The 20,360-nt window shown below is 44.5% G+C and overlaps 1 protein-coding gene across 10 annotated transcripts in view; it reads right to left on the minus strand.

Annotated features, from left to right (window-relative positions):
* Positions 1–1,227: 1,227 nt before the first annotated feature.
* Positions 1,228–20,360, minus strand: part of mybpc1 (myosin binding protein C1) — a 141,964-nt gene continuing 122,831 nt past the window's right edge. For 9 of the 10 annotated variants that reach the window (XM_073059768.1, XM_073059766.1, XM_073059765.1 and 6 more), the window contains 4 exons: positions 18,048–18,207; positions 14,236–14,372; positions 9,679–9,865; positions 1,228–2,314 (listed from right to left, as the gene is read on the minus strand). In XM_073059768.1, coding sequence (XP_072915869.1) covers positions 2,217–2,314; positions 9,679–9,865; positions 14,236–14,372; positions 18,048–18,207 — 582 coding nt within the window. In that variant the 3' untranslated portion in view covers positions 1,228–2,216. Of the gene's footprint in view, positions 2,315–6,191; positions 6,232–9,678; positions 9,866–14,235; positions 14,373–18,047; positions 18,208–20,360 lie in introns of all 10 variants that reach the window. The other variant, XM_073059767.1, reaches the window with a different exon arrangement.

Genomic DNA, 20,360 nt, shown 5'->3' on the forward strand with positions numbered 1-20,360 from the left:
CTTGAACCAGTGGCACATCCCTAATCACTACAGTTTAGCAATTCATACTATTGGAGTCTGCCTCTTGTTTAACTGTTTATCATTGCCTAGTTCGGAAACTGAGACTCACTAGTGCCTCTATTTCCTTAGGAGGCTAAAGAAATTCAGTACTAGATGTTCTTTTTGACTCTTACTAACTTTTATTGATGAACCACAGAAAGCATTCCGTCCAGATTCATCATGGCCTGTTACAGCAACTGTCACACGAGGCTGCTTAACAAGACAAGAACCCATGGCATTACAAGGAAGATTAGTGTGGACAGAAGGCAGAGAGGGAATAAAGGGGGCCTTTTCCGGTTGGCTACCAGTGACTGATGTTGTTTCACAAGTAGTTGGTGTTGGGTCCACATATTATATGTCAATGATCTGGATGACAGAATTGATGGCTTTGTGGCCAAGTTTGAAAATGATTCAAAGATAGGTGGAGAGGCAGGACAGTGTTCAGGAAACAGGGAGTCTGCAGTTGGACAGATTAGGCAAATGCAGATGGAATACAGTGTAGGGAAGTGCATGGCTATGTGCTTTGGTAGACTATTTCCTAAACAGGGAGCAAATTTAGAAATTGGAGGTGCAAAGGGTTAGGATTAGAAATGTGAGCATGCTGTGATGGTGTTGGAAGCATGGTAACACTACAGGCTGCCCCAGCATAATCTTCACTGATTTCATTTGAGGTAAATGTTGCATTTCACTGCATGTACCTGTGACAAATTATGAGGGCATGGATTTTAGTAAGCAGTTTGACAAACTCCCTCGGGGGAGGCTCACCCAAAAGAGTAAGATGCATAGGGCCTACGGTGTTTGGCTTCAGAACTGTCTTGTGCATAGTGGTTGAAAGGACTTATTTGAGCTGGAGTTCTTTAATTAGTGGAGTTCTACAGGGATCTGAGCTGGGACCTCTGCAGTTTGTGATGTATATAAATGACCTAAATGAAAATGTAGTTGGGTGGGTTAGTAAATTTGCAGATGATATCACAATTGGTGGAGATGTGGATAGTGGTAAAGAACACAGCGCGATATAGATCAGTTGCAGATATGGGCTGAGAAATGGCGGATGGACTTTAACCCAGATAAATGTGAGGTATTGCATCTTGGCAGGGCAAATGCAACGTTCCTGTGCCAGACTGTTCTATGTTCAAAGTAAAGCAAATCTTTAATCAACAACCAATGCAGAAAATATACACAATGGAATACATTTTAAGTTATTTATTTGTCATTTTCAAAGCCAGCTTTCATGCAATAAAGATATTACAGCACTTTACAACAGTTTAGACAAAGGTACTCGTTGGCCTGTTAGCCAACAGGAGATTAGATAGAATATTTAAAATAGTGAGGGGTTTACAAAACATGGATAAAGAGAAACATTTTCCCACTGGATTCCAGTTCAGAACCTGCAGAGGAGGTCACGGTATGAAAGCAGTTTGTGAATTTCAGCTGAGCTAGTGAATGTGAACATCTCATGATAGTTCACCTGAACAAAGGACTCAGGTGGGATCAGTAACACCAGATATTCAGACTCTGAAAGAAATCCTCAAACTAACATATTCGACAGAGGCAGCCTATGAATGTACAGACTTTGTTAGCACACACCTTACAAATATTTATAGCTTTGGGTTAAATTTGAATGAAGAGACTGTAAAATCATTGCGACATTATCTCAATCTTTCAATTCAGCATGCAAGACTTAACTTTGCTATTTCATTGATGGCCGAGTCAAAAATTACAGATATAGAAACAAAACCTAATTCCTTCCCCCACTCTCCACCCTCATGAAAAAATACCTCATTCGGTAGATGCTGGAAATCCAGAGTAACACACGTAATATGCTGGAAGGATTCATCCATGGAGAAGAATAAAAGAGTTGACATTTCAGTCCAAGACTCTCCTGGCCCAATGAGGCATCTTGTCCTAAAACACAGACTCTTTATTCCCCTCCAGTGATGCTGCCTGACCTGCTGAGTTCCTCCAGCATCTTCTGTTCATTTTGTGACAATACTGTGCTGATATGTTAAAAGGTTTCAAGATCCTGGCCAGTGTATAAACTGCGTATTGACAGTTCAAAGCCAAAACATTGCAAGCCCGTGTACGTTGAAAGCGCTGCCAAACTCTAATGAGAAGCTACAACCACACTGTGATGGAGAAGAGGGACAAGCAGTTGACAACATATGCCATGGCGACCATCATTCTTTGTGGGGTAAAGTTTTCGTTGTGCCCACATACAGGTCAATAATGTTTAGTGGCATCCCTTGCATCATCAGCTCGTGGAACTGGAAGCCACCTGTACAATAAGAGACAGAGTTCAGAATGACCGGTGTGCAAGCGGCAAGTTCTCTCATCAGAAATCGTTCACAAACACAAGATGGGGCAGCAACAGTGATCCAGGCACCAATGCCATCTTTACAGCCAGTTGGGCTCCCCACTCAACCAGCAATTCACCCTTTTTAAATTCTTAAGAAGAACAACTTACAGTTTTCAATTGACCTGGTGCAACGTCTTAATCTTCTGCCAGTCTCGGCCACCCTTTGCTGCTGGCCTCTCTGAGCCACCCATTGTCACTAGCCTCCCCACTGTCAAGGAAATCTTCAAAATGTAAAAGCAACACTCATCGTGAAGGAATGTTGCCACGCGGGACATCCCCTCTTCTCACGGCTGCCGTCAGGGAGGAGGGACAGGAGCCTGAAGACACGCACTCAATGTCTCAGGAACAGCTTCTTCCCCTCCGCCATCAGATTTCAGAATCAGAATCAGGTTTATTATCACTGGCAAGTGTCATGAAGTTTGCTAACTTAGCAGCAGCAGTTCAATGCAATACACGATAATATAGAAAGAAAAAATGTAAACAAGTAAATCATTTACAGTAAGTATATATGTATATTAGTTAGATTAAAAATAGTACAAAAACAGAAATAATATATATTAAAAGAGCGAGGTAGTGTTCAAGGGTTCAATGTCCATTTAGGAATCGGACGGCAGAGGGGAAGAAGCTGTTTCTGAATCACTGAGTGTGTGCCTTCAGGCTTCTGTATCTCCTACCTGATGGTAACAGTGAGAAAAGAGCATGCCCTGGGTGCTGGAGGTCCTTAATAATGGACGCTGCCTTTCTGAGACACGGCTCCTTGAAGATGGCTTGGATACTACAGAGGCTGGTACCCAAGATGGTGCTGGCTAATTTTACAACTTTCTGTAGCTTCTTTTAATCCTGTGCAGTAGCCTCCCCCCACACCCCACCCCCGTAACCAGACAGTGATGCAGCCTGATGCAGAATGGACATTGAACCCATGGACACTAGCTCACTATTTTTGCACAATATTTAATATTTTATATATATTTCTTATTGTAAATTATAGAAAATGTAACATATTGCACTGTAATGCTGCTGCAAAACAAGTTTCATGACATATATTAGTGATAATAGACCTGATTCTGATCCTGATTCAAACACAAGAGATTCTGCAGATGCTGGAAATTCAGAGAAGCACACACACCATGCTGGAGGAACTCAGCAGGTCAGGCAGCATCTAAGGAAGGGAATAAACAGTGATGTTTCGGGCTGAGGCCCTTCATCAGGACTGGGAAAGAAAGGGAAAGAAACTAGAAGGAAAAGAAAGAGAAATGGTCTCTTTCCCCCACCTTCCTTTCCTGTCCTGATGAAGAGTCTCATATCCGTGTAACCGAAAGACATCACAAACCACAGGTATAGTCTGGATTCTGGTTTCTTCCCTCTTCCTTTCCGGTCCTGATGAAGAGATTCAGCCTGAAACGTCAACTGCTTACACCTCTCCATAGCTGCTGCCCGGCCTGCTGAGTTCCTCCCACATTTTGTGCGTGTTGCTCTGGATTTCCAGCATCTGCAGAATCTCTTGTGTTGTAAGGTAATAATAGTTATTGAACCTGCTGGTATGGGACCTAAGGCTCCTGTACCCCCTGCCCGATGGTAAAGGGGCTCGGATGGTGGCGGTCGTCGATGATGGATGCTGTATTCCTGTGACAGTGCTCCTTGTAGATGTGCTGATGTGATGGACTGCGCCGTATCCTCTGATTTCTGTAGACCTTTCTGTTCCTGGGCATTGGTGCTTTCATACCATGCCGTGCAAGACTTGTAATAACCGGTAAATATTGAAATAAGGAAAAGTTTAAAGAAACAGAACAAGCAATTCCTTCTTACTTTGTCCCATCCCTGAACAGTGAGTTTTAAATGAGTGTTATCAAGTGGTTTACCAGCTTACCGAGGTCAGACAAGCCTCCAAGTCCAGCTCCTGCCATTTTCACCAAAACAGCTTCCGTATAGTTTCCATGATGTTCCATTTGGAAATAGTTAAAATGCTGGAGATTGGCATTAGTTTGAAATAGGTGTTAAAATGGTGATGTTACCACATCATCTGGTCCCATCAGTAGATACCCATTATGTTGGACAATGTAGGCCACACACACAGTGGAACCAATTCCCCTCTCAGATGCAAGGGCCCAAGTGCTAAATATGCCACCATGGCAGGAGACTGAGATTTACTCTGGGGAAGGGTTGCATGTGTCTGCCCATGGGGGTTACATCTATCATGGTCCACAGTCTTCGTCGTGGCAGGAGACTGAGATTTACTCTGGGAAAGGGTTCCATGGGGATTACATCTACTGTGGTCTCTGTGTAATCACAGGAGCTCCTGTCAGGGATGTACTGATGCAGTTTGCTGTGTAAAGATGCTCATTGTGAGAGATTAAATATTAAAGATTAGCTTTATTTGTCACGTGTACATTGAAACATACAGTGAAATGCACTGCATGTGTCAATGACCGACACAGTCCGAGGATGTACTGGAGGCAGCCAGCAAGTGTGGCCACACTTCCGGTGCCAACATAACCTGCCCACAGCTTACGAAGCCTCATCCGTCTGCCTTTGGAACGTGGGAGGAAACCGGAGCTCCCAGAGGAAATTCCTGTGGTCATGAGGAGAAAGCACTAGCTCCTTACAGACAGCAGAGGAGATTGAACTCTGATCCGTGAACGCTGCAGAGTGACGTGCTAACTACGCTGCTGTACATCCTCTCACCGGTGTGAGGGAAGGACTTGACGACATTTAAGGCCTTGATGCAGGGGTTCAAGATCTGAAGCACTGACTTGGTAGAACTGTACAAGATGATAAGGGGCATAGACCGAGTGGAGAGCCAGAGACTTTTTCCCAGGGTGGAAGTGGCTAATTCCAGGGGGCATCATTTTAAGGTGATTGATGGAAAGTATCGGAGCAGGGAGAACGGCAGAGGTAGGTGCCTGGAATGCACTGCCAGGGTAGTGTTAGAGACAGATACATTAGGGTCAATTAAGAGACTCTTAGATAAGTACATGGATGTAGGAGGGAAGGGTTATATTGATCTTGGAGGAGGGTTAAAATGTCAGCACCACATCATGGGCTGAAGGGCCTTCTACAGCTCAATGTTTTAAGGTATGTTCTTTATATTGTAGTTTCTTTAATTAAGAACATAGAGGAAAGGGTTAGCTTGATCTTGGATTAGGTTACAAGGTCAGTACAATGTTGTGGACTGAAGTCCCCGTACTGTGATGTAGAGATTCAGTGTGGATAGGCCCTTCAAGCCATACCATCCAGCAGCCTAATCACAGGACAATTTCCAATAACCAATTAATCTACTAACCATGGTGCCCATCGTTCTATCTATTGACCTGAAACGTTGACAGTTCCTTTCCTCTCACAGATACTGCTCGACCCACTGAGATCTCCCAGCAGTGTGTCCATTGCTAATTCTCTATTAGCTTTTACTCTTGCTGGTACTTGCCTGAATTTGTAATCCAGGCTCAGCTTCTGTGCATTTACTGTGTGCTGTGTGCTGTTGACAATGCACTTCGCACCTAAGCTCTACTAATGTATAGTTGAATGACAATTAAAGTTGAACTTGATTTGCTGCCAGTTAGACTTGTGCTCTGGAACAGGCAGACTTCAGCTTGAGTTAATGAGCAACCCAGCTATGTTCTGGAGGGTTTTGAAAGGGCAATAGTAGCCATGATGGATTAATCACATCTGATTGTAAGTCTCCATCAGAATTTAGCACTTTGCACCCTCTGCTGTACAAACAAGAGGAACTCAAGCCTCATAAGGCAAATGAGGCCAAAACTTATAAGCTTCATATGTTTTTGATCATATGAAAGCTTACCTGGATGAACATATAGAAGCCACAAATCCTTACTGCGCAACTAAGGAAAGAAAAAGACACACTGTGAGACTTAAGCAGAGGAGAGTCAGAGCATGCAGAGGTGGTGACGGCAGTACCAGTCAGCTTCCATGCAAACAGCAGGCAGAGGCAACAGGGAGGAATGGATGCACAGAGGTGTGTCATTAAGGGTTTCGACACAGTTGCCAATTTAAAGCATGCATTCATGCTCAAAAGAAGTGTGAGCATTTGGCAGAGACCCAGTCAGAATGAGGAGTAGCAATGGTCTAAACCTCTGGAGAGATGCAGATGGCGGATAAACACCGTACATTGTTAAAACTATCTACAAAGGGTTGATTATTTACATATTTTATTTATTTACAGATACAGCATGGTAGCAGGCTCTTCTGGAAGGATACATCCTACAGGTGGGCTCGAAGTAGCCTGGTGCAATTCCAGACTGTTTGATCCAACGGTCTGCAAAGTGTTACTATACCACACCCACCTCACACGCTCTATCCCAACTGACGAGAGCCGCTACCTATCACTGCAGTCATAGAGTCCTAGAGAACGACAGCTCAGAAACAGGCCCTTCAGGCCATCTAGTCCATGCCACACTGTTATTCTGCCCACTCCCATTGACCTGCACCAGATCATAGCCCTCCATATTCCTCCCATCCATGTACTTATCCAAATGTTGAAATCGAACCTGCATCTACCACCTCCTCCCACACTCTCACCACTCTCTGGGTGAAGAACATCCCCCTCATGTTCCCCTTAAATCTTTCACTTTTCATCCTTAACCCATGACCTCTGATTGTAGTCTCACCTAACCTCAGAGGAAAAAGCTTTCTTGTATTTACCATATCTACTCCAATGATAAGTAAAACCTTTAGGAAATGGTAAGAATTTCATTTCCCAATTTTGTAAGTAATTAAGTCAACCCACCATCTGCACTGCAGGGACCTGGGGACACGGATCCTCTCTGACCTCTAACCACTAAATATGTCCTGGTCTTGAACACAACTTCAAACTGTGATCTCCACTTACCACTATCAAAGTGTCAGCTCAAAGAAAGATCTTTAAATTCATTGGATTAGCCTAGCAGTTTTGGGATTCAGTGCCCAAGTGGCCTAACAACAAATGTTCAATCATGATTGTGCCTGTTTGAAATTACCCACATCGTAAGTTATAAGAGCAGAATTAGGCCATTTGGCCCATCGAGTCTGCTCTGCCATTTTATCATGGCTGATCCATTTTCCCTCTCAGTCCCAGTCTCCTGCTTTCTCCCCGTATCCCTTCATGCCCTGAATAATGAAGAAATCTATCAACCTCTGCCTTAAATATACCCAGTGACTTGGCCTCCACAGGTGACTGTAGTAACAAAAAATACCTTGCTATAAACGTGGATGTTAGTTGTATCAGGATAATGAAAGGTAATTGCTCTACCTTGAAGAGTGTTTGATGGCTTTGGGCTTGTACTCGCTGGAGTTTAGAAGAATGAGGGGGATCTCATTGAAACCTATCGAATATTGAAAGGCCTAGACAGAATGGATGTGGAGCAGCTGTTTTCTGTAGTGAGTGAACCTAGGATCAAAGGGCATAAGAGGCTGTCCCTTTAGAACAGATACAAGGAGGGATTTCTTTCTCCAGAGGGTAGTGACTCTGTGGAATTGATTACCACAGACAAGTCATTGGGTATACTTAAAGCAAAGGTTGATAGGTTCTTGATTGGTGTGGGCACCAAAGGTTATGGGAAGAAGGCAGGAAAATGGGGGTTGAGAGGGATAATATATCAGCTGTGATAGAATGGCTGAGAAGATTCAATGGGCCAAATGGCCTAATTCTCTTCCTATGTCTAATGGTATTATGGTTTTATAGTTTAACTACAGGAACCCCAGTGAGCAATTACCCTTTTCCAACAACTCTGACGTCCTAAGGATTCTGGTCAACAAGACTACCAATGACCACAGTGTGCAACAACACATGTATGTTCACTGCACAATTTCATTATGCACTCGGCTGCACAATGAAGTTTTTTTTTGTTCCAGGGAATCTCAATTCTGCTACCATTCCAAAGGTTTAGCACGGACGCACAAATGTTTGTTAGAATTCACTCTGGGAAGCACGTCAAGTCGGAAAGTGGAAACCATAAGGAGATTTCTTTGCAATATCACTTTTCATTCCTACTGTGCATTGGTTGACTTAAATCTGAATGCCAACAGAGTCAACCACCATGTGTTCAGCCCAAACAGAGAATCGCTCCGCATGCGCCCCGGTGCATACAGTGAAGTGTGACGATGCAGACATCTGTCCACCAGGCACTGTGATCCATGCAATATCAACTGAGAGTTCATCACATCAGTAACCAATCACAAACACACACACACACACTCATCGTGCACACGCTTTATACACACACACACATATATATGAACACACACATCATGCACACACTTTACACACATACATATCACATGAACACACACATCATGCACACATATAAGAACACACACATAATGCACACACTTTACACACATACACGTCATGCATACATATCACATGAACACACACATCATGCACACATATATGAACACACACATCATACACACACACACACACAACACATCAGAAAAGAGTGTGACAGATTAACATCTAACAGGTGACAAAAGAAAATTACGTAGAATAAACTTTTCATTTATCTCTACCTTACCCAGAACCGTGTCAATCTATTGGACAATATGGAAGAGGGGTTGGGGGGGGGGGGGGGAAGAGGCTTCATATCCAATGGACTGGATAAAAGGGCCAGCTACCAAGCCACGGCCCCACTGTGATCAGAAACACCAAGCGTGACTTTCCCGTATTGGATCCACAGGTTCCATTTCAGTGAAGTTTGACAATAACAAACTCTTCAAATGTACGAATAAAATAACTGTCACAGCAACTGAACGTCTGTGTGGAGAGAAGCGAAGATTTAGGGCAAGTATTTGTTCTGAGGGTTGGTATTGTGTACAGGGTGTGCACTGTCTTGTATGTGAAGAGTGGGAGTGAGTAAGAGAGAGTGGCAGAGAGAGAGAAATTGAGAGATACTGGGAATGGGAGTGAGAGCGAGAGAGATGGGAGAGAGAGAGAAGGAGAGGGAGTAAGAAGAGGGATCATATGGAGATTAGGACTCCATACTCCCAGTGATGCTCACCGACTCCAATATTTCTTCATCACCTCTCTGAGTTCTAAATTAGTCTATGACTCTACGACTAACGGCCCATGGAACACAGACAAGGGTGCCTGACGTCAGTCCACCTCTTTGCTCTTTGCAGGGGATTACCTGAACTTGCATTTTCAGAAGCTATGTTCCCTTCATTTCCCCAACCACCACCCCCTGCTCCCCCCCCCCCATCTGCATCACCCTGTCTCAGCTTTTAACTGAGAACTCAGAAAGGTGACGATGAAATGCTGAAATTGGTGGGTATCACTGTTCCCAGGAGCTCACCTTTGACTTCCATTTTGCACTCCACTTCGTCCTCCCCAAGGTCATTGATGGCTTTACAGGCATACAGGCCTCCATCATACGGGCTGGGCTTGCGAATCTCCAGGGTGCAGACGCCCTGGTTGGAGAACATTCGGTAGCGAGGGTTGTTCTCGATCACTATTCGGTTTTTCATCCAGGTTATTTTAGGCTAAATGGAATGAAATGGTTAATTGAAGTATTAAAGAAATATTGTGTTCGTTATAGGAAGGACATTGGGACCAAGTCAAAGGCTTTCCCTGTGCTGTTAATTCCAAGGTACAGGTAGTAATGGATGGACTATATTCTGACTGAAGGACTGTGACCAGTGGTGCTCTGAAGGGATCGTCTCTGGAACCCCTGCTCTTTGTGCTTTTTGGCTGAATAAGTGGAAATGTGGGTTAGTAAATCTGCAGATGATGCAAAGGTTCATGTAGAAGAACTGGGCTGAGAAGTGGCAGATGTACTTCAATCCAAAAATGTGTGAAGTGATTCACTTTGGAAGGTCAAATTAGAAAGCAGAATGCAGGGTTAATGGCAGGATTCTTAGCAGTGTGGAGGAACAGAAGGATTGATCTTGGGCTCCATGTCCATAGATGCAGCGCAGGTTGCTAGGCTGGTTAAGAAGGTGCGTTGGCCTTCATTAGTCAGGGATTGAGTTCAAGAGCCACGAGGAATGGTGCAGCTCTAAGAAACTGGTCAGACCACACTCGGAGTTTTGTGTTCAGTTCTGATCACCTCACTATAGGAAGGATATGGAAGCTTTAGAGAGGGTGCAGAGGAGATTTACCAGGATGCTGTCTGGTTTAGAGAGGGTGCAGAGGAGATTTACCAGGATGCTGTCTGGTTTAGGGAGGGTGCAGAGGAGATTTACCAGGATGCTGACTGGATTAGGGAGGGTGCAGAGGAGATTCACCAGGATGCTGTCTGGTTTAGAGAGGGTGCAGAGGAGATTTACCAGGATGCTGTCTGGTTTAGAGAGGGTGCAGAGGAGATTTACCAGGATGCTGTCTGGTTTAGAGAGGGTGCAGAGGAGATTTACCAGGATGCTGCCTGGATTAGGGAGGGTGCAGAGGAGATTTACCAGGATGCTGTCTGGTTTAGAGAGGGTGCAGAGGAGATTTACCAGGATGCTGCCTGGATTAGGGAGGGTGCAGAGGAGATTCACCAGGATGCTGTCTGGTTTAGAGAGGGTGCAGAGGAGATTTACCAGGATGCTGCCTGGATTAGGGAGGGTGCAGAGGAGATTTACCAGGATGCTGTCTGGTTTAGAGTGGGTGCAGAGGAGATTCACCAGGGTGCTGCCTGGATTAGGGAGGGTGCGAGGAGATTCACCAGGATGCTGCCTAGATTAGAGAGGGTGCAGAGGAGATTCACCAGGATGCTGTCTGGGTTAGAAAGCATGTTTTATGTGGATAGGTTGAGTGAGCTAGGGCTTTTCTCTTTGGAATTAAGGTCGATGAGAAGCAATTTAACAGAGGTGTACAAGATGATAAGAACACATGTACAAGTGGATCAATGTGGGAGACACTTCATCCCAGGGTGAAAATAGCTATTACGAGAGGACATGATTTTAAGGTGATTGGAGGAAAGTATAGGGGGGGATGTTAGGGGTAGGTTTTTTACACAGAGAGTGGTGGGGGTGTGGAACACCCTGCCAAGGATGGTGGTAGAGGCAGATACATTAGGGACATATAAGAGACTCTTAGGTAGGCACACGGATGATAGAAATATGGAGGGTTATGTGAGAGGGAGGGGTTAGACTGGTCTTGGAGTAGGTTACAAGATTGGCACAATGAGGCAATGTCTGAAGAATAAATACGAGCATCCATTTATAATGGCGCAGTGGCCCAGTGAGTCACGCCATTGCCTCACTGCGCCAGAGAGCCAGGTCCAGTCCTTACAGAGAAATGATTAAAGATTAGCTGCCAGGTAGTCACTGCTGGAGGGCTGGAGGGGATGGAGTGGGAGCATTTAAATGGTGGGTGACAGGTAGTGGGTTGGGGCTACAAAGGGCAAAAGGGAGCTGAGATTCAGATAAAGATCAGCTTTATTTGTCACATGTACAATCGGAACGCACAGTGAAATGCGTTGTTTGCATCGCAGTCTGAGGATGTGCTGGGTCAGCCCAGAAGTGCCAGGCTTCCAATGCCAACATAGACCATTACAGCACAGTAGTGGCCCTTTAGCCAATGACATTGTGCTGATCTTTTAACCTGTCGATCATTCCAACCCTCCATTTTACTGTCATCCATGTGCCTATCTATCGGTCTCTTAAATGTCCCTACTGTACCAGCTTCTACCACCACCCCCGGCAGGGTGTTCCACACCCCACTACTTACCTCCGATCACCTTAGATGTCCCTACTGTACCAGCCTCTACCACCCCGGCAGGGTGTTCCACACCCCACTACTTACCTCCGATCACCTTAGATGTCCCTACTGTACCAGCCTCTACCACCCCGGCAGGGTGTTCCACACCCCACTACTTACCTCCGATCGCCTTAGATGTCCCTACTTTACCAGCCTCTACCACCACCCCCGGCAGCACGTTCCATGAATCCACCATTCTGTGTGTAAAAATTTTACTGACCCTAACCCGCACATTTTTGGACTCTGGGAGGAAACCCGAGCACCGGGAGGAGCCTCAGGCCATCACAGGGAGAACGTACAAACTCCTGACAGGCAGCGATGGTGGGACTTGAAGCCCGATTGCTCGTGCAGTAATGCATTACGATATCACCATGGTTTGGAGGCTTGCATGCCTCAATGACCCGGAGAGCTACGTTGGCTGGAGTCAGGGGTTTACGCTTCAGCTGTTGGTAGGATCACACATGCCATACGGGTCAAAGGGTCGTGACCAGACTAAGAGTGGTCCACTGGTCCTCAGGTTTGGGGGTTCAGCTCAGGGCTAACAAACCCTGACTGGACAAACAAAAATTGTTATGGAAACACTAATGATGACGGAGGACCTTCATTACTACCCTAAGCACCAGCAGCGTAACGGGCTGTATGTAAGATCACATGAGGGCAGATGAGATTATTTAGTCTGGCCTCATGGCTGGACATGGACTAGGTGGGCCATAGGACCTGTTTCAGTGCTGTGACTCAATGTTCTTAGGTGCAGGGAATAGATTCTTCATGACCACATGAAGGTAGTTGGGGTTATTTAGACTGGCACCATGGTTCACATAGATGTGATGGGCTGAAGGGCCAGTGCCTGTGCTACAGAATTCTAGTTCTATTGAGACACAAGCGATTGCAGACACTGGGATCTGGAATAACACAGTATCTGCTGGGTTGAGCAGCATCTGCGGCTGGGGAAGGAAGTGTCAATGTTTCAGGTCGAAACCCTGCATCGTCGAGAATTCCTTTCCTGCCATGGATGCCGCTCGACCTGCCGATGTCCTCCAGCAAACTGTCTGCACACGTCTATGGTTAGGATGTTCTACTGGGTTCTTCCCTGTTGGAAATCCATTCAATGGCGATCAAAACCAAGTGAAGGTGGCAGGGTAGGTAGCGGTTAACATAATGTTGGTTTGCAGGTGCAGCAGGCTGTCAAGAAGGCAAATGGAATGTTGGCCTTCATTGCTAGAGGGATTGAATTTAAGAGCAGGGAGGTCATGCTGCAACTATACAGGGTACTGGTGAGGCCGCACCTGGAGTACTGTGTGCAGTTCCAGTCTCCTTACTTGAAGAAGGATATACAGGCTTTAGAGGTGGTGCAGAGGAGGTTCACCAGGTTCATTCCAGAGACAAGGGAGTTAGACTATGAGGAGCGATTGAGTCGCCTGGGACTGTATTTGCTGCAATTCAGATGAATGAGAGGAGATCTTATAGAAACATATAAAATTTTGAAAGAGATAGATAAGAGAGGGGCAGGAAAGTTGCTTCTACTGGTAGGTGAGACTAGAACTAGGGGACATAGTCTGAAGATTCGGGGGAGCAGATTTAGGACGGAGATGAGGAGGAACTTCTTTTCCCAGAGAGTGGTGAATCTGTGGAATTCTCTGCCCAGTGAAGCAGTGGAGGCTGCCTCAGTAAATATATTTAAGACAAGGTTGGATAGATTTTTGCATAGTAGGGGAATCAAATGTTGTGGGGAAAAGAGAGGTAGGTGGAGGTGAGTCCATGGTCAGATCAGCCATGATCTTATTGAATGGTGGAGAAGGTTCGATGGGCCAGATGGCCTACTCCAGCTCCTATTTCTTATGTTCTTACAGAGCCAGGGTCCAATTCCTGCTGCTGCCTGTAAGAAGCTTTAATGTTTTCCCTGTGACTATGCGGATTTCCTCGAGGTGCTCTGGTTTCCTCCCACAGTCCAGCGATATACAGGATAGGGTTAGTAAGCTATAGACACGTTACGTTGGTGCCGGAGGTACAGTGACACTTGCACAGTCCTCACTGATTTGTAAGTGACGCATTTCACCGTATGCTTTGATGTACTTGTGACAAATAAAACTAATCTTTAAACTCCATGAAAATAAAGGGCCTTCATACCAAACACTTTCTTTCAGATGTTGGGACCAGGTGGAGACCATACCTTAGGGTTGCCTCTCACGCTGCAGTTCAGCGTCGCATTATATCCAGACACGGCGATTGTGTTGATAAGAGGGTGTGTAAACTTTGGCACCTCTTGAAAGTCAAAGTTGTTGTACTGAGGAGGCTTCAGCGCCAGGCCTACAACCAAACGACAAGTGTTAGAACATTTCAGCCACCAGGCTTTGAATCAAAGATTGGTGATGATGCACCACAAATGCAGTTAAGAGGTTCAGCACACTTCACCAGGTAGCTGTGAAAGAAAATTCCACACTCTGCCTGCGAGAGAGAGAATTGTTCCCAGGAGGATGGAAATGATGGGAATGGTCTGAGATTCAGCTCAGCATTAAATTGATGGGCAGAATGGCATCCTTCTATATTGTAATAAATACAGTATAAAGTATCACACACAAAATGCTGGTCAGCCATTATCTATGGAGAAGAATATAGAACCGATCTTTTGGACTGACACCCTTTATCAGGCCCCTTATCACTTCTACCTATCCCTTCCCAGCTTCCCACTTCATTCCACGTTCCCCACCTGCCTCCTCCCTCACCTGGTCAGCTTGTACTCCTCCCATGAGACCATAAGATATAGGAGCAGAATTAGACCACTCTGCTCACTGAGTCTGCTCTGTCAATTCATCACATTTTCCCTCTCAACCCCATTTTCTTGCCTTCTCCCTGTAACCTCTGATGCCCTGGCTAATCAAGAACCTATCAACCTTTCCTTAAAATATACTCAATGATTTGGCCTCCCCGGCTGTCCGTGGCAATGAATTACATAGATTCACCTCCCTCTGGATGAGAACCGAAACGTCAACTGTACCCTTCTCCACGGATGCTGTCTGGCCTGCTGTGTTCCACCAGCATTTTGTGTGTGTTGTTTGAATTTCCAGCATCTGCAGATTTTCTCCTGTTTGTGATAGGAAATGCCCTCACCATATCCACTCTATCTAGACTTTTCAATGTTCAATAAGTTTCAATGAGATCCCCCTTCATTCTTCTGAATTCCAGTGATTAAAGGCCCAGAGCCATCAAACACTCCTCATACATTAACTATTTTATTGCAGGAATAATTCTCGTGAACCTCCTCTGAACCCTTTCCGATGCAAGCACTCTTCTTAGATAAGGAGCCCAAAAATGCTTACAATACTCCATGTGGTCTGACTAATGCCTATTAGAGCCTCAGCAATACATCCTTGCTCTATCCCCTCCCTCACTTTATTCTGAAATCTGATAGGAGAGGAGAGTGGACCATGGGAGAAAGGGAAGGAGGAGGGGCACCAGGGGGAGTTGATAGGCAGGTGAGCAGAAGAGATAAGAGACCAGAGTGGGGAATTGAAGAAGAGAGATGGGGAGGGAATTTTTAGTGGCAGAAGAAATCAATGTTCATGCCATCAGGTTGGAGGATATCTAGATGGAATATTCCTCCATCCAATGCCTATTCAAGTTTGCTGATGATACCACTGCTGTAAATCAAATCCATAGTGGCGATGAATCAGTATATAGGAGGGAGATTGAAAATCTGGCTCAGTGGTGTTATAACAACAATCTCTTACTCAATGTCAGGAAGACCAAGGTGATGATCATTGACATCAGGAGAAGGAAAGCAGAGGTTCATGGGTCAGTCCTCATCAGAGGATCAGAGGTGGAGAGGGTTAGCAATTTTAAATTTCTTGTTGTTATTATATCAGAGGACCTCTCCTGGGCCCAGCGCACACAATTACAAAGAAAGCACCACAGCGTTTCTACTTCCTTAGGAGTTTGTGGAGACTTGGCATGACATCTAAAACTTTGACAAACCTTGGAGAGTATATTGACTGGTTGCATCACAGCCTGGTATGAAAATACCAATGCCCTTCAATGGAAAATCCTACAAAAAGTAGCGGCTACGGTCCAGTCTATCACGGGTAAAGCCTTCCCAACCAGTGGGCACATCTACACGAAATGCTGTCGCAGGAAAGTAGCATCCATCATCAGGGACCCCCACCGCTCAGGACATGCTCTCTTCTTGCTGCTGCCATCAGGAAGAAGGTACAGGATCCTCAGTACTCATACCACCAGGTTCAGAAAAATTGTTACCCCTCAACCATCAAGCTCTTGAACCAAATGGGAGAACTTCACTCAACTTCACGTACCTATCATTGAAATGCTCGTACAACCTATGGACTCACTTTCAAGGAGTCTTTATCTCATGTTCTTGATATTTATTGCTTATTAATTATTATTATTATTATTATTATTATTTCTTTTTATATTTGCACAGTTTGTTGTCTTCTGCACTCTGGTTGAATGCCCTAGTTGGGCAGTCTTTCATTGATTCTGTTATGGTTATTATGCTATAGATTTATTGAGTATACCCACAAGAAAATGAATCTCAGGATTGTATATGCTGACATATATGTACTTTGATAATAAATTTACTTCAAATTTTGAACCTGAGGGTGGCCTCATTGGGGCAAAAGAGGGGGCCATGGACTGACATTTTGAAATGGGGTTGGGGATAGGAATAAAAATGGTTGGCCACAAGGAAATTCAGCTTTTATCAGATAGAACAGAGGTGCTCAGTAAAGTGGTCCCCCAATTTATGTCGGGTCTCATCACTGTAGAGACGGCTGCATCAAGATCACAGGATTTGTCTCAGTGACAGCCATAAGGCCAAATTTTGAGGAACACAGAGATCTGGGAGATTACAGACATGGCTGTGGGGATGAAGAATACCACCGAGAATGAAGAAAACCAACACAACACTGTCACTGCATGGAAAGCTGGAGGGAAAGTGAAAGTCAGTTTAATGTATTTGTCATTATATATAACCCCGACATTCATTTCCTTGAAGGCATTTACAAAAAATAAAGATATACAATAGAAGTTTTGGAAACTCTACATAAGAACTGACACACAACTATTGTGCAGAAGAAGACAAGTTTTGCAAATCGAAAACAAATAAATATTACTGAGAATGTGAGTTGTCGAGTCCTTGAAAATGAGACTGTAGCTGTGAAATCAGTTGATCGATTGATTGAGAATCAATGCGGAATTGGCCCTTCCAACCCTTTGAGCCACGCCACACAATTCCCCAATTTACCACTAGCTTAATCACAGGATGGTGAAGGTCCTTGATAATGGACGCTGCTTTCCTGCGACAGCATTCATTGTAAATGTGCTCAATGATGGGAAGGACTTTGCCTGTAATGGACTGGGCTGTGCTGCAGACAGCTATGGAGGCCAAGTCAGTGGGTATATTTAAAGTGGAGGTTGATAGGTTTTTGATTAGTCAGGATGTCAAAGGTTATGGGGAGAAGGCAGAAGGATGGGTTTGAGAGGGAAAATAAATCAGCCATGTTGGAATGGTGGAACAGACTCAATGGGCCAAATGGTCTAATTCTGCTCCTATCTTATGGTCTTGATTAGTAAGGGCATCAAAGATTATGGGGAGACAACAGAACAGTAGGGTTAAGAGGGAAAATAAATCAGTCATGATCAAAATCATCTGCAAAAGTAATAGCAGAGCAGACTCAATGGGCCAAATGGACTAATTCTACTCCTGTGACTTGTGGTTAACTACAATCATCATAACCTCGGACAAACCCACACCCTGGCAACCAAGTGCAGGCGATTTTAAAACCACGTAATAGGGGAAGGTTTTGCCCATGACAGTCCTCACTGTACGGGAGTGTAACTCCTATGGGGAGTAGGGGGAGAACTGGATGTGGCGGGGAGTGGGAGGGGGGTTGTAGTTCCTTTACATGCAGAGCTACAGTACACCAGTAATCAGACAAGGAAACCCCATGCAGGAGAATGTGAACATACCCTGCTTCTGAATCACGGCACAGTCCTTCGTTATGGTGGCCTCATCACTCAGACCGCACATGTTCTCCGCAAAGACTCTGAAGTAGTACTCGTTCCCCACGATGAGGTCAGGTATGAAGCAGTTAGTTCTGTGGTAGTGTTCGACCACTGTGTACCAGTCCTGCAGAGCAAAGGTAAGAGTCACCACATCGATATGTTGCCGCAAGATGGTTTATCACTGAAACTCATTGTAGAGTTTAAAAGTCAAAAACCATGGGAAGCTCTTATCAGGGATGAACTGATGTGAAGATTGCTGAGCAAAGATACTCGGGGCAAATTCAAAGAGAGATTAAAGATAACAAGTAGCTTTATTTGTTAAATGTACACTGAAACATACCCAAGCCATGTGCTAGAGAGGCCAGAATTAGGAAGATTATACAGTTTAATATGTGGCTAAGGAGTTGGTGTAGGAGAGAGAGAATAAGATTTTTGGATCATTGGTCTCTCTTCCAGGAAAGGTGGGACCTGTACAGAAAGGAAGGTTTGCACCTGAACTGGAGAGGACTAACATCCTAGCGGGAATGTTTGTTAATGCTGCACGCTGGGGTTTGAACTAGAGTTGCAGGGGGATGAGAACCCGAGTCCCAGAACAGTTAGTGGAGAGGTTGTGGAGGCAGATGTTGGTAAGACCTCAGAAAAAGTTAGGAATCAAAGTTATGCATGAAGCATCATAGGAAAGGCCAATGATAGTGCTGAAGGTAAGGTAGCTGGTTTACAAACAGAGGCAATGTGTAGTGTGGAGAGGCTGTTGACAGGGCAGAATTGCAGTCTGCAGGATGAGTTGTAACGTAAAGGTGGACAAAATCGAAAAGGGTGAATACAGGACTGAAGTTTATTTGAATGTGTGCAGTACATGGAATAAGGTAGATGAACTTGCAGCACAGTTTCAGATTGGCAGGTATGATGTTTTAGGCATCACTGAATCAGGACTGAAAGATTATAGCTGGGAGCTTAATGTTCACGGATACACACTGTATCAAACAGACAGGCAGGAAAACAATGCTGGAAAGATAGTAAACGGGGACAAGGAAATGGTGGATGAACTGAAAAAGTATTTTGCATCAGTCTTCACTGTGGATGACACGAGCAGCATGGTGGAAGTTTGGGGTGTCAGGGGTCATGAAGTGTGTGAAGTTAGCATCACAAAAGAGAAGATTCTTGGGAAACCAAAAGGTCTGAAGGTAGAGAAGTTACTTGGACCAGATGGTGCACACCCCAGGGATCTGAAAGAGGGGGCTGAAGAGATTGTGGAGATATTAGTAATGATCTTTCAAGAATCACTAAATTCTGCTGATAATTGCAAATGTCACTCCATTCTTAAGAAGGGAGAGAGGCAGAAGAAAGAAAACTATAGGTCAGTTAGTCTGACTGCAGTGGCTGGAAAGATGTTGCAGGCAATTATTAAGGATAAAATCTCAGGGTATTTGGAGACACATGATAAAATAGGCCAAAATCAGCATGGTTCCTCAAGGGAAAATCTTTCCTGACTAATCTGTTGGAATTCTTTGAAGAAATAACAAGTAGAATAGACAAAAGAGAGTCAGTCGATGCTGTGTACTTGGATTTTCACAAGGTCTTTGACAAGGTGCCACACGAGGTTGCTTAACAAGCTACGAGCCTATGGTATTACAGAAAAGATTCTAGCATGGATAAAGCAGTGGCTAAGTGTGGAAATAAGGGGAGCCTTTTCTGGTTCTGCTGGTGATTAGTGGTGTTCTACAGGGGTCTGTGTTGGGACCAATTCTTTTAAAGTTATTTGTCAATGATTTAGATGATGGAATTGATGGCTCTGTTGCAAAGTTTGCTTATGACATTAACATATGTGGAGAGGCTGGTAGTTTTGAGGAAGTAGAGAGGCTACAGAAGGACTTAGACAGATTAGGAGAATGGACAAAGGAAGAATATGTTCATACATTTTGGTAGATGAAATGAAAGGGTTGACTATTTTCTAAATTGGAAGAAAATACAAAAAAAAACTAAGGTGCAAAGGGACCTGGGAGTCCTTGTGCAGGATTCCCTAAAAGTTAATTTGCAGGTTGAGTCTGTGGTGAGGAAGGTAAATGCAATGTTAGCATTCATTTCAAAAGGACTAGAATATAAAAGCAAGGATGTAATGTTGAGACTTTATAAAGCACTGGTGAGGCCACACTTGGAGTATTGTGAGCAAGTTTGGCCCCTTATCTTAGAAAGGATGTGTAGAAACTGGAGAGGGTTCAAAGGAGGTTCGCAAAAGTGATTACAAGATTGAACGGCTTGTCATATATAGAGTTTTTG

Source organism: Hemitrygon akajei, chromosome 10 (genome assembly GCF_048418815.1).
Source record: "Hemitrygon akajei chromosome 10, sHemAka1.3, whole genome shotgun sequence".
NCBI lineage: Eukaryota > Metazoa > Chordata > Chondrichthyes > Myliobatiformes > Dasyatidae > Hemitrygon > Hemitrygon akajei.